General features: G+C 43.3%; 1 protein-coding gene across 1 annotated transcript in view; it reads left to right on the forward strand.

The window, feature by feature from the left end:
- TNXB (tenascin XB) overlaps positions 1-14986 on the forward strand; it is an 83938-nt gene that overhangs the window by 45177 nt on the left and 23775 nt on the right. The window contains exons 22-25 of the mRNA XM_044002257.1: positions 2889-3215; positions 3730-4056; positions 7963-8289; positions 11851-12177. Of these exons, the coding sequence (XP_043858192.1) occupies positions 2889-3215; positions 3730-4056; positions 7963-8289; positions 11851-12177 (1308 nt within the window). The remainder of the gene's footprint in view (positions 1-2888; positions 3216-3729; positions 4057-7962; positions 8290-11850; positions 12178-14986) is intronic.

The raw sequence follows: 14986 nt of genomic DNA on the forward strand, positions 1-14986 counted from the left end.
AAAATGGGGACCTGTTTATCTCTCATTGGGTTTAGCCTCCTGTCTCTCTATCCTGGGCCCCTGAAACTTCTGTGATTCTTCTCACTAAAATGTCAAACTCTCCAGATTCTGTGGAACTTAATGAAAAAGGAAAGCAGATCATGGGAGAGCCAGAACTTACACTGTTCTCTCCTTTGCTCAGGCCTAGCTTCTTGTGACTGTTCTCTGGTCCATCTTGGAAGCTCTAGATGGTCATATTATCAGTTAGTCAATCAATCAATCCATAAGCATTTATCAAGCACCTACTGTGTGTCCAGCACTATTCTAAATGCTGAGGATACTAAGAAAGGCAAAAATTGTTCTCAAAAAGCTCACAATCTGGGGGTAGCTAGGTAGTACAGTGGATAAAGCACCAGCCCTGGATTTAGGAGGGCCTGAGTTGAAATCTAGGCTCAAACACTTGACACTGGCTGTGTCACCCTGGGCAAGTCACTTAACCCTCATTGCCCTTCCCTGCCAAAAAAAAGCTCACAGTCTAATGGGGGAAACATGTACAAAACTAGGTATAAGTAAGTTATGTATACCAGATAAATAGGAACTAATTAACAGAGGGAAAGCATTAGAATTAAGGGAGAATTGAGAAGGGCTTCCTCTGGTAGGTGGGATTTAACCTGGGCCTTGAAAGAAGCTAAGAGGCAGAGATGAGAAGGGAAAGAATTCCAAGCATGAGGCAAAGCCATTGAAAATGCCCAAGGTGGGGAGATGAAGTATTTTTTAGGAGAAACAGCAAGGACACCAGTGTGACTAGATTGTGAAGCACATGAGCAAAGGGGAGGTTTAAGGTACAAAAAGACTTGAAACACAGGAGAGGCCCAGTGGGAGTTTGGGGGGGCTGATGTGGTAGTTAATTAATAATGATTGAGAGAACCATCCAAGTATGATAATTTATTAGAAAAACAGGAATAATAAATAGGTGAGTGAACTCCCCAGGCAGATTTTATCATTGTCATCATAATCGTCACAATCGTCACCATCATTAAATTCACCACAGAGACACAGTCAGACTTGAGTGTCAGGAAGGCCACTTTGGCAGCTGATTGGGGAATGTTCTGTAGTGGAGAGACACTTGAGGCAGGGAGACCAACCAGCAAGCTGTTACAATAGTGTGGGCAGAATGATGAGGGGCTGAATGAGAATGGTGGCGGTATTAGAGAAGAGGGTATAGAGTTAACATGAAGGTAAAAATACACAGGCCTTGGCAACTGATTGTATATGAGAGGTAGGAGAGAATAGTTAAGGATGAGCCCTAGGTTTTGATTCTACCTGACTGAGAGGTTAAAGATTTACTCAACAGTCATATGGAAGTTAGGAAGAGGGGAGGGTTTGGCGGAAAAAAAACCCACTGAGTTTAACTTTGGATACACTGAGTTTAAGATGCCTATGGGTCAGCCAGTTCCTGATGTCTAATAGGCAACTGGTGGTGCAAAACTGGGGGGTCAAGAAAAAGTTTAGGATTGGAAAGTAGATCTCAGTCATCAACATAGACATAATTTTGGATGCATAGGAGCTGATGAGATCACCAAGTGAAGTAGTATACAGGGAGAAGAGAAGAGGGCTCAGGACAGAGCCTTTGGCGAGTCCATGGTGGTTGGGCATGACCTGGAGGAGATTCTAGGAAGGAGAACTAAGAATGATCCACCAGATGGTTAGGAAGAGAATAAAGACATTGAAACCCTGGAGAGAAGAGAGTATCAAAAAGAAGAGGGTGATCAACAGTGTCAGAGGCTGCAGAGAGGTAAAGAAGGATGAAGACTGAGAAAAGGCCATTAAATTTAATAATGAAGAGATAGTAATATTGGGAGAGCAGTTTCATGTGAACAAGGAGGAAGGAAGCCAGAGAATTACACATAGAGTAAGTAGAAAAACATATTGTAGATGGCCTTCTCAAGGAGTTCAGTCACACAAGTCAGGAAAGATGGGATGATCAGGAAGATGGATTGACCAAGTAAAAGTTTTTTGAGGATGGGCAAGACATGGGCATGTTTGTAGACAGTAGGGAAGCATCCAGTAGACAAGGAAATATTGAACATATGTGAGAGAGTGAGAATTATAGAGAAGTTAATCTCCTGGAGAAGATGGGATGGAAAAGGATCACCTGGAGAGATAAAATGGTTCTCTTTGGTGAGGAAAGGGCTAAGGCTTCATGTGAAATGCAGTGAAGGTTGAAATACTGGCATGTGGGAGATGTGAGTTGAGGAAGAAGAAAGAAGAGGAAGGTTTTGGTGAATAGCATTTTTTTTTCTCTGAAATAAGATTCAAAGTTCTCTGCTGAGAAGGTAAGGGGATGAGCTGTGGGAGGTTTGAGAAAGGATAAAAAGGTTTGGAAAATCTACTGGGGTGATTGGGATAGTGAGGCAGTTGCTTTTAATCAAGTGGGACTCCTCAGATTCCTGTGCAAAAATTCTGATTAATGCCATGTTGTGACTGATGATAAAACTCTACATTGGAAACATGAGATAACAATACTGTTAATAACAATCACATTTACATAGCACTTTAATGTGTGTAAGGTTCTTTACATATGTTAGATCATTGATCTTCATAGCAACCATGGGGGGTAGGTGCCTCTGTCATGACCCTACTTTACAGATGAGGAAACTGAAACTTAGAGACATTAGGTGACTTGCCCAGGGTGAAACAGGTTGGAAGGTCTGAGGCAGGATTTGACCTCAAGCCTTTGCAATACCAAGTCCAACATTCTATCTACTGCAAAAAGAAACTGAGTTGTATAGACTAGAGCAATTCCTTTTCACTTCTGCAGAGATTCCATCCCTGGATGAGGAGCAGGACATCACTATCTGTAAAATCCCCTTCTCCAACTTCTCCTCTTTCTGTGTTTCTCCTCACAGCCCCACATGAAGAAGAGACCCCTGCTCCCACAGAACCAGCCACTGAGGCCCCTGAACCCACAGAGAAGCCTGAACTTGGGGAGTTGACTGTGACAGAGGCCACCCCAGACTCCCTGAAGCTCTCCTGGACCATCTCCCAGGGAGACTTTGATTCCTTCACAATCCAGTACAAGGACAGGGATGGGAGACCCCAGATTGTGCGTGTTGGGGGAGACCAGAATGAGGTCACTATCTCTGAGCTGGAGCCTGACCACAGATACAAGATGAATCTCTATGGATTCCATGATGGGCAGCGTGAGGGCCCAGTCTCTGTCACTGGCAAAACTGGTAAGTGAGGGACAGCAGAATCATCAGGGATGAGGCTCAGAATGAGGGCCTATTTGTGTCTCATTGGGCTTGGCCTCCTGTCTCCATGTCCTGGGACCTTGAAACTTCTGTGACCAATTTGATTCCTCACCTGAGGTGTCAACCCCAGATTCTCTAGCACTCAGTGGAAAATGAAAGCAGAGCATGGGAGAGCCAGAACCTCCACTGTTCTCTCCTTTGCTGAGGCCTAGCTTCTTATGACTGTGCCCAGCTCCACCTTGGGAGCTCTGCATGTTCATGTGTCTCAGACACTGCTTTTGATCATGCAGGACTCATCAGGGTCCAATGTATAGATTTTGATTAAGGCTATTCTGTGACTGACTGACTGTGGACAACAAAATCTAAACATGAGATGGAGAAATTCCTTTCCACTTTTGCAGACTTAATCCTTGAAAGAAGAACTGAAGTGGCAGGAGGTCACAACTAACAAAATCCCCAAGTCCAACTTCTCCTCTTTCTGTGTTTCTCCTCACAGCCCCACATGAGGAAGAGACCCTTGCTCCCACAGAACCAGCCACTGAGGCCCCTGAACCCACAGAGAAGCCTGAACTTGGGGAACTGACAGTGACAGAGGCCACCCCAGACTCCCTGAAACTTTCTTGGACCATCTCCCAGGGAGACTTTGATTCCTTCACAATCCAGTACAAGGACAGTGATGGGAGACCCCAGATTGTGCATGTTGGGGGAGACCAGAATGAGGTCACTATCTCTGAGCTGGAGCCTGACCACAGATACAAGATGAATCTCTATGGTTTCCATGATGGGCAACGTGAGGGCCCAGTCTCTGTCACTGGCAAAACTGGTAAGTGAGGGACAAAAGAATCAGCAAGCATGAGGCTCAAAATTGTTTGCCTCTCATTGGGGTTGGCCTCCTGTCTCTATATCCTGGGCTCCTGAAACTTCTGTGATTCTTCTCACTAAAATGTCAAACTCTCCAGATTCTGTGGAACTTAATGAAAAAGGAAGGCAGATCACGAGAGAGCCAGAACCTCCACTGTTCTCTCCTTTGCTCAGGGCCTAGCTTCTTGTGACTGTTCTCTGGTCTATCCTGGAAGCTCTGGATGGTCATATTATCAGTTATTCAATCAATCAATAAGCATCTGTCAAGTACCTACTGTGTGTCTAGCACTGTTCTAAATGCTGAGGATAGTAAGAAAGGCAAAAGTTGTTCTCAAAAAGCTAGGTGGTACAGTTGATAAAGCACCAGCCCTGGATTCAGGGGGACCTGAGTTCAAATCTGGATTCAGACACTTGACATTTACTAGCTGTGTCACCCTGGGCAAGTCACTTTACCCTCATTGCCCTGTCCTACCCCAAAGAAAAGAGTAAGAAGCTCACAGTCTAATGGGGGGAAAATGTGCAAATTTAGGTACAAGTAAGTTATGTATACCAGATCAATAGGAGCTAATTATCAGAGGGAAAGCACTAGAATTAAGGGGGAACTGAGAAGGGCTTCCTCCAGTAGGTAGGATTTAACCTGGGACTTGAAGAAAACGAATAGGCAGAGATGAGAAGGGAGAGAATTCCAGGGATGAGGCAAAGCCATTGAAAATGCCCAAGGTGGGGAGATGAAATATCTTTTAGGAGAAACAGCAAAGACACCAGTGTGACTGGATTGGAAAGCACATGAGCAGAGTGGAGGTGTAAGGTGCAAAAAGACTGGAAACAGAGGAGATGCTCAGTGTGGGTTTGGGGGGGCTGATGTGGTAGTTAATTAATAATGATTGAGAGAACCATCTAAGTAAGATGATTTATTAGAAAAGCAGGCATAATAAATCGGTCAGTGAACTCCCCAGGCAGTTTTTATCATCATCCCCATCATCAAATTCACCACAGAGACACAGTCAGACTTGTGTGTCAGGAAGGCCACTTTGGCAGCTGAGTGGGGAATGGACTGTAGTGGAGAGACACTTGAGGCAGGGAGACCAACCAGCAAGCTGTTACAATAGTGTGGGCAGAATGATGAGGGCCTGAATGAAAATGGTGGCGGTGTCAGAGGAGAGAAGGGCATATATATTAGAGTTAACATGAAGGTAAAAATACACAGGCCTTGGCAACTGATTGGATATGAGAGGTGAGAGAGAATAGTTAAGGATGACCCCTAAGTTTTGGGTCTAGGTGACTGAAAGGATTTGGATTTATTCAACAGTCATATGGAAGTTAGGAAGAGGGGAAGGTTTGGCAGAAACAAACACTGAGTTTAACTTTGGATGCACTGAGTTTAAGATGTCTATGGGTCAGCCAGTTCCTGATGTCTAATAGGCAAATGAAGGTACAAAACTGGGGCGGGGGGGGGGCGGTCAATAGAAAGTTTAGGATCGGAAAGTAGATCTGAGAGTCATCTACATAGAGATATTTGGATGCATAGGAGCTGATGAGATCAACAAGTGCAATAGTATACAGGGAGAAGAGAAGAGGGCTCAAGACAGAGCCTTGGGGGTGTCCATGGTGAGTGGGCATGACCTAGAGGAGACTCTAGGAAAGAGAACTAAGAAAGCTCCACCAGATGGTTAGGAAGGGAATGAGGACATTGAAAACCTGGAGAGGAGAATATCAAAAAGAAGAGGGTGATCAACAGTGTCAAAGGCTGCAGAGAGGTAAAGAAGGATGAAGACTGAGAAAAGGTCATTAGATTTAGTAATGAAGAGATAGTAATATTGGGAGAGCAGTTTCATGTGAATAAGGAGGGAGGAAGCCAGAGAATTACACATAGAGTGAGTGGAAAAACATATTGTAGATGGCCTTCTCAAGGAGTTCAGCCACACAAGTCAGGAAAGATATGGGATGATCAGGAAGATGGATTGACCAAGTGAAAGTTTTTTTGAGGATGGGCAAGACACAGGCATGTTTGTAGACAATAGGGAAGCATCCAGTAGACAAGGAGATATTGAACATATGTGGGAGAGTGGGGATGATAGAAAAGTTAGTCTCATGGAGAAGATGGGATGGAAAAGGATCACCTGGAGAGGAAAAATGGTTCTCTTTGGAGAGGAAAGGGCTAAGGCTTTTAAAAAACTTTTTTAAAAGTTAGAAACAAACATTTATTTTATTTTTTCCAGTTACATGTAAGGGTAGTTTTCAATATACATTTTCATAAGATTTAGAGTTCTAAATTTTTCTCCCTCCCTCCCTTTCCTTCCCCCTCCACAAGATCACAACCAGGTTATATATGTAAAATCCACAAGTGTTCTTTTTATCAGTTCTTTCTATGGGGGTGGACAGTAAGCTTCCTCATTAGACCCTTGGGATTGTCTTGGATCATTGCATTGCTGAGAGTAGTTAAGTCATTCACAATTTCTCATTGAGCAATACTGCTGTCACTATGCACAATGTCCTCCCAGCTCTGCTCACTTCACTATACATCAGTTCATGAGTCTTTACAGGTTTTTCTGGGATCATCCTGTTGTCATTTCCTATAGCACAAGACCATTCCACCACAATCCTATAGCACAGCTTTTTCCATCATTCCTCAATTGATGGACATTCCCTTGATTGTCAATTCTTAGCCACCACAAAGAGTTGCTAAAAATATTTTTTGTACAACTTTCCCCCCTTTTCTCTTTTTCGTGATTACTATTGTTAACTGTTTCCCTTCCATCCTCTTCCCTTCCCCATGTTATTTATTCCATTATCCATCTTCTCTCATCCTATCCCTCTTCAAAAGGGATTTGCTTCTGTCTTTCCCCTCCCCAAATGTGCCCTTCCTTCTTTTGCCCCTCTCTCTTTATCCCCTTCCCCTCCTATTTTCCTACAGGGTTAGAGAGATTACTCCACCCAATTGAGTGCGTCTGTTATTCCCTTTTTGAGCCAATTCTAATGAGATTGAGGTCTTTGAGCCAATTCTGATGAGTATTAGGCTCATTTACTGCCCAGATTAAATAGATTACTCCACCCAGTTGGGTGTGTGTGTGTTAGTCCCTCCTTAAGGCAACTCTGATGAGTTTAAGGTCTTTGAGCCTTTTCTGATGAGTGTAAAATTCATTTACTGAAGGGCTAAGGCTTCTTGTGAGATGGGATAAAGGTTGAGATACTGGCATATGGCAGATGTGAGTTGAGGAAGAAGAAAGAAGAGGAAGGTTTTGGTGAATAGCATTTTTTTTCTCTGAAATAAGATTCAAAGTTCTCTGCTGAGAAGGTAAGGGGAGGAGCTGTGGGAGGTTTGAGGAAGGATAAAAAGGTCTGGAAAATCTACTGGGGTGACTGAGATGGTGAGGCAGTTGCTTTTAATCAAGTGGCACTCCTCAGATTTCAGTGTAAAGATTCTGATTAATGCCATGTTGTGACTGATGATAAAACTCTACATTGGAAACATGAGATAACAATACTGTTAATAATAATCACATTTACATAGCACTTTAATGTGTGTAAGGTTCTTTACATATGTTAGATCATTGATCTTCATAGCAACCATGGGGGGTAGGTGCCTCTGTCATGTCCCCACTTTACAGATGAGGAAACTGAAAATTAGAGACATTAGGTGACTTGCCCAGGGTGACACAGGTTGGAAGTTCTGAGGCAGGATTTGACCTCAAGCCTTTGCAATACCAAGTCCAACATTCTATCTACTGCAAAAAGAAACTGAGTTGTATAGACTAGAGCAATTCCTTTTCACTTCTGCAGAGATTCCATCCCTGGATGAGGAGCAGGACATCACTATCTGTAAAATCCCCTTCTCCAACTTCTCCTCTTTCTGTGTTTCTCCTCACAGCCCCACATGAGGAAGAGACCCCTGCTCCCACAGAACCAGCCACTGAGGCTCCTGAGCCCACAGAGAAGCCTGAACTTGGGGAACTGACAGTGACAGAGGCCACCCCAGACTCCCTGAAGCTCTCCTGGACCATCTCCCAGGGAGACTTTGATTCCTTCACAATCCAGTACAAGGACAGGGATGGGAGACCCCAGATTGTGCGTGTTGGGGGAGACCAGAATGAGGTCACTATCTCTGAGTTGGAGCCTGACCACAGATACAAGATGAATCTCTATGGTTTCCATGATGGGCAACGTGAGGGCCCAGTCTCTGTCACTGGCAAAACTGGTAAGTGAGGGACAGCAGAATCAACAAGCATGAGGCTCAAAATGGGGACCTGTTTATCTCTTATTGGGTTTGGCCTCCTGTCTCTATGTCCTGGGCCCTTGAAACTTCTCTCTAAAATGTCAAACTCTCGGGGCAGCTAGGTAGCGCAGTGGATAGAGCACCGGCCCTGGAGTCACAAGTACCTGAGTTCAAATCTGGCCTCAGACACTTAACACTTACTAGCTGTGTGACCCTTGGGAAGTTACTTAACCCCAATTGCCTCACTTAAAAAAAAAAAGTCAAACTCTCCAGATTCCCTAGAACTTAATGAAAAAGGAAAGCAGATCATGGGAGAGTCAGAATTTCCACTGTTCTCTCCTTTGCTGAGACCTAACTTCTTGTGACTGTTGTCTGTTCCATCCTGGAAGCTCTGGATTGGTCATATTATCAGTTATTCAATCAATCAATAAGCATTTATCAAGCACTTACTGTGTGTCCAGCACTGTTCTAAATGCTGAGAATACTAAGAAAGGCAAAAATTATTCTCAAGATGCTCACAATTTAATGGGGGAAACATGTACAAATTTAGGTACAAATAAATTATATATACCAGATAAATAGGAGCTAATTAACAGGGAGAAAGCACTAGAATTAAAGGGGAACTGAGAAGGGCTTCCTCTAGTAGGTAGGATTTAACCTGGGACTTGAAAAAAGCCAAGAGGCAGAGATGAGAAGGGAGAGAATTCCAGGGATGAGGCAAAGCCATTGAAAATGCCCAAGTTGAGGAGGTAAAGTATATTGTAGGAGAAATAGCAAGGACACCAGTGGGACTGGATTGCAAAGCACATTAGCAGAGGGGAGATGTAAGGCGGGAAAAGATTGTAAACACAAGAGGGTAAACACTGTGGGTTTTGGGGGCTGATATGGTAGTTAATTATGAATGATTGAGAGAACCATCTAAGTAAGATGATTTATTAGTAAAGCAGGTATAACAAATCAGTCAGTGAATGCCCCCCTAATCATCATCATCAGATTCACCACAGAGACACAGTCAGACTTGCGTGTCAGGAAGGCCACTTTGGCAGCTGAGTGGGGAATGGACTGTAGTGGAGAGACACTTGAGGCAGGGAGACCAACCAGCAAGCTGTTACAATAGTGTGGGCAGAATGATGAGGGCCTGAATGAGAATGGTGGCGGTGTTAGAGAAGAGGGTATAGAGTTATTATCATAAAGGTAAAAATACACAGGCCTTGGCGACTGATTGGATATGAGAGGTGGGAGAGAAGAGTTAAAGATGACCTTTAGGTTTTGGTTCTATGTGACTGAGAGGATACAGATTTTCTCAGCAGTCATATGGAAGTTAGGAAAAGGGGTGGATTTGGCATTTTCTGCCAAACACTGAGTTTAACTTTGGATAGACTGAGTTTAAGATGTCTATGGGTCAGCCAGTTCCTGATGTCTAATAGGTAAATGAAGGTGCAAAACTGGGGTGGGGTGTCAATAGAAAGTTTAGGATTGGAAAGTAGATCTGAGAGTCATCTACATAGAGATATTTGGATGCATAGGAGCTGATGAGATCACCAAGTGCAATAGTGTACAGGGAGAAGAGAAGAGGGCTCAAGAGAGAGCCTTGGGGGTGTCCATGGTGAGTGGGCATGACCTCGAAGAGACTCTAGGAAGTAGAATTAAGAAAGATCCACCAGATGATTAGGAAGAGAATAAGGACATTGAAAACCTGGAGAGAAGAGAATATCAAAAAGAAGAGGGTGATCAACAGTGTCAAAGGCTGCAGAGACGTAAAGAAGGATGGGGATTGAGAAAAAGTCATTAGATTTAATAATGAAGAGATAGTAATATTGGAAGAGCAGTTTCATGTGAACAAGGAGGAAGGAAGCCAGAGAATTACACATAGAGTGAGTAGAAAAACATATTGTAGATGGCCTTCTCAAGGAGTTCAGCCACACAAGTCAGGAAAGATGGGATGATCAGGAAGATGGATTGACCAAGTAAAAGTTTTTTGAGGATGGGCAAGACATGGGCATGTTTGTAGACAGTAGGGAAGCATCCAGTAGACAAGGAGATATTGAACATATGTGAGAGGGTGGGGATGATAGAGAAGTTAATCTCCTGGAGAAGATGGGATGGAAAAGGATCACCTGGAGAGGTAAAATGGTTGGTTCTCTTTAGTGAGGAAAGGGCTAAGGCTTCATGTGAAATGGGGTGAAGGTTGAGATACTGGCATGTGGGAGATGTGAGTTGAGGAAGAAGAAAGAAGAGGAAGGTTTTGGTGAATAGCATTTTTTTTCTTTGAAATGAGATTCAAAGTTCAAGGTAAGGGGAGGAGCTGTGGGAGGTTTGAGGAAGGATAAAAAGGTTTGGAAAATCTACTGGGGTGACTGGGATAGTGAGTCTGTTGCTTTTTTCCCCTTTTTTTATTGTTTAATTTTTTTTTCTAGCAGCAAACATTTATTTAATTTTTTTCCAGTTACATGCAAGGGTAGTTTTCAACATTCATTTTCATGAGTTTTAGAGTTCCAAATTTTTCTCCCTCTCTCCCTCTCTTTCCTCCCCCCTCCACAATACCACAACCAGGTTATATATGTACAATCCACAAGTGCTCTTTTTATCAGTTCTTTCTATGGGGATGGATAGTAAGCTTCCTCATTGGACCCTTGGGATTGTCTTGGATCATTGCATTGCTGAGAGTAGTTAAGTCATTCACAATTTCTCATTGAGCAATACTGCTGTCACTTTGCACAATGTCCTCCCAGCTCTGTTCACTTCACTATAAATCAGTTCATGAGTCTTTACAGGTTTTTCTGGGATCCTTCCTATTTATCATTTCCTATAGCACAAGACTATTCCACCACAATCATATACACAGCTTCTTCCATCATTCCTCAGTTGATGGACATTCTCTTGATTGTCAATTCTTAGCCACCACAAAGAGTTGCTATAAATATTTTTTGTACAAATTTTCCCCCTTTCTCTTTTTCATGATTACTATTGTTAACTGTTTCCCTTCCATCCTATTCCCTTCCCCATGATATTTATTATATTATTATAAAACTCTACGTTTGAAATATGAGATAACAATACTGTTAATAATGATCACATTTACATAGCACTTTTTTTTTAAGTGAGACAATTGGGGTTAAGTGACTTGCCCAGGGTCACACAGCTAGTAAGTGTTAAGTGTCTGAGGCCAGATTTGAACTCAGGTCCTCCTGAATCCAGGGCTGGTGCTCTATCCACTGTGCCACCTAGCTGCCCCGACATAGCACTTTAATGTATATAAGGTTCTTTACATATGTTAGCTCATTGATCTACCCTGAGGGGTAAAGACATTCAGTGACTTGCCCAGGGTGACACAGGTTGGAAGGTCTGAGGCAGAATTTAACCTCAAGCCTTTGCCATACTAAGTCCAACATTCTATCTACTGCAAAAAGAAACTGAGTTGTATAGACTAGAGCAATTCCTTTTCACTTCTGCAGAGATTCCATCCCTGGATGAGGAGCAGGATGTCACTATCTGTGAAATCCCCTTCTCCAACTTCTCCTCTTTCTGTGTTTCTCCTCACAGCCCCACATGAAGAAGAGACCCCTGCTCCCACAGAACCAGCCACTGAGGCCCCTGAGCCCACAGAGAAGCCTGAACTTGGGGAGCTGACAGTGACAGAGGCCACCCCAGACTCCCTGAAACTCTCCTGGACCATCTCTCAAGGAGACTTTGATTCCTTCACAATCCAGTACAAGGACAGGGATGGGAGACCCCAGATTGTGCATGTTGGGGGAGACCAGAATGAGGTCACTATCTCTGAGCTGGAGCCTGACCACAGATACAAGATGAATCTCTATGGTTTCCATGATGGGCAACGTGAGGGCCCAGTCTCTGTCACTGGCAAAACTGGTAAGTGAGGGACAAAAGAATCAGCAAGCATGAGGCTCAAAATGGGGACCTGTTTATCTCTCATTGGGTTTAGCCTCCTGTCTCTATATCCTGGGCCCCTGAAACTTCTGTGATTCTTCTCACTAAAATGTCAAACTCTCCAGATTCTGTGGAATTTAATGAAAAAGGAAAGCAGATCATGGGAGAGCCAGAACTTCTACTGTTCTCTCCTTTGCTGAGACCTAGCTTCTTGTGACTGTTGTCTGTTCCATCCTGGAAGCTCTAGATGGTCATATTATCAGTTATTCAATCAATCCATAAGCATTTATCAAGCACCTACTGTCTGTCCAGCACTGTTCTAAATGCTGAGGATAATAAGAAAGGCAAAAATTATTCTCAAGATGCTCACAATTTAATGGGGGAAACATGTACAAATTTAGGTACAAATAAATTATATATACCAGATAAATAGGAGCTAATTAACAGGGAGAAAGCACTAGAATTAAAGGGGAACTGAGAAGGGCTTCCTCTAGTAGGTAGGATTTAACCTGGGACTTGAAGAAAGCCAAGAGGCAGAGATGAGAAGGGAGAGAATTCCAGGGATGAGGCAAAGCCATTGAAAATGCCCAAGTTGGGAAGATGAAGTATCTTGTAGGAGAAACAGCAAAGGCACCAGTGTGACTGGATTGTGAAGCACATAAGCAGAGGGGAGATGTAAGGTGCAAAAAGACTGGAAATGCAGGAGATGTTCAGTGTGGGTTTTAGGAGCTGATGTGGTAGTTAATTATTATTTTGGGGTGGGGAAATGAGGGTTAAGTCACTTCCCCAAGCGTCACACATCTAGTTAGTGTCAAGTGTCTGAGGCGAGATTTGAACTCAGGTCCTCCTGAATCCAGGGCCAGTGCTCTATCCACTGAGCCACCTGGCTGTCCCCATGGTAGTTAATTATTAATGACTGAGAAAAGTATCCGAGTAAGATGATTTATTAGAAAAACGGGCATAATAAAAGGGTCAGTGAACTCCCCAGGCAGTTTTTATCATCATCATCCCCATCATCAAATTCACCACAGAGACACAGTCAGACTTGTGTGTCAGGAAGGCCACTTTGGCAGCTGAGTGGGGAATGGACTGTAGTGGAGAGACACTTGAGGCAGGGAGACCAACCAGCAAGCTGTTACAATAGTGTGGGCAGAATGATGAGGGCCTGAATGAGAATGGTGGCAGTGTCAGAGGAAGGAAGAAGGTATAGAGTTATCATAAAGGTAAAAATACACAGGCCTTGGCAACTGATTAGATATGAGGGGTGGAAGAGAATAGTTAAGGATGACTCCTAGGTTTTGGGTCCAGGTGACTGAAAGGATGAGGATTTACTCAACAGTCATATGGAAGTTCGGAAAAGGGGACTGTTTGGCAGGGAAAAAAAACACACTGAGTTTAACTTTGGATAAACTGAGTTTAAGATGTCTACGGGTCAGCCAGTTCCTGATGTCTAATAAGCAACTGGAGGTACAAAACTGGGGGGTCAAGAGAAAGTTTAGGATTGGAAAGTAGATCTGAGAGTCATCTACATAGAGATATTTGGATGCATAGGACCTGATGAGACCACCAAGTGCAATAGTATACAGGGAGAAGAGAAGAGGGCTCAGGAACCTTGGGGTGTCCATGGTCAGTGGACATGACCTGCAAGAAACTAGGAAGGAGAACTAAGAAAGATCCACCAGATGGTTAGAAAGAAAATGAGAACATTGAAAACCTGGAGAGAAGAGAGTGATCAACAGTGTCAAAGGCTGCAGAGAGGTAAAGAAGGATGAAGACTGAGAAAAGGCCATTAGATTTAGTAATGAAGAGATAGTAATATTGGGAGAACAGTTTCATGTGAATAAGGAGGGAGGAAGCCAGAGAATTACACATAGAGTGAGTAGATGGCCTTCTCAAGGAGTTCAGCCACACAAGTCAGGAAAGATATGGGATGATCAGGAAGATGGATTGACCAAGTAAAAGTTTTTTGAGGATGGGCAAGACACAGGCATGTTTGTAGACAGTAGGGAAGCATCCAGTAGACAAGGAGATATTGAACATATGTGAGAGGGTGGGGATGATAGAGAAGTTAATCTCCTGGAGAAGATGGGATGGAAAAGGATCACCTGGAGAGGTAAAATGGTTGGTTCTCTTTAGTGAGGAAAGGGCTAAGGCTTCATGTGAAATGGGGTGAAGGTTGAGATACTGGCATGTGGGAGATGTGAGTTGAGGAAGAAGAAAGAAGAGGAAGGTTTTGGTGAATAGCATTTTTTTTCTCTGAAATGAGATTCAAAGTTCTCTGCTAAGAAGGTAAGGGGAAAGGTAAGCTGTGGGAGGTTTGAGGAAGGATAAAAAGGTTTGGAAAATCTACTGGGGTGACTGGGATAGTGAGGCAGTTGCTTTTAATCCAATGGGACTCCTCAGATTCCTGTGTAAAAATTCTGATTAATGCCATGTTGTGACTGATGATAAAACTCTACATTGGAAACATGAGATAACAATACTGTTAATAACAATCACATTTACATAGCACTTTAATGTGTGTAAGGTTCTTTACATATGTTAGATCATTGATCTTCATAGCAACCATGGGGGGTAGGTGCCTCTGTCATGTCCCCACTTTACAGATGAGGAAACTGAAAATTAGAGACATTAGGTGACTTGCCCAGGGTGAAACAGGTTGGAAGTTCTGAGGCAGGATTTGACCTCAAGCCTTTGCAATACCAAGTCCAACATTCTATCTACTGCAAAAAGAAACTGAGTTGTATAGACTAGAGCAATTCCTTTTCACTTCTGCAGAGATTCCATCCCT

The sequence above is a fragment of the Dromiciops gliroides genome, chromosome 4 (genome assembly GCF_019393635.1).
Source record: "Dromiciops gliroides isolate mDroGli1 chromosome 4, mDroGli1.pri, whole genome shotgun sequence".
Lineage (NCBI taxonomy): Eukaryota > Metazoa > Chordata > Mammalia > Microbiotheria > Microbiotheriidae > Dromiciops > Dromiciops gliroides.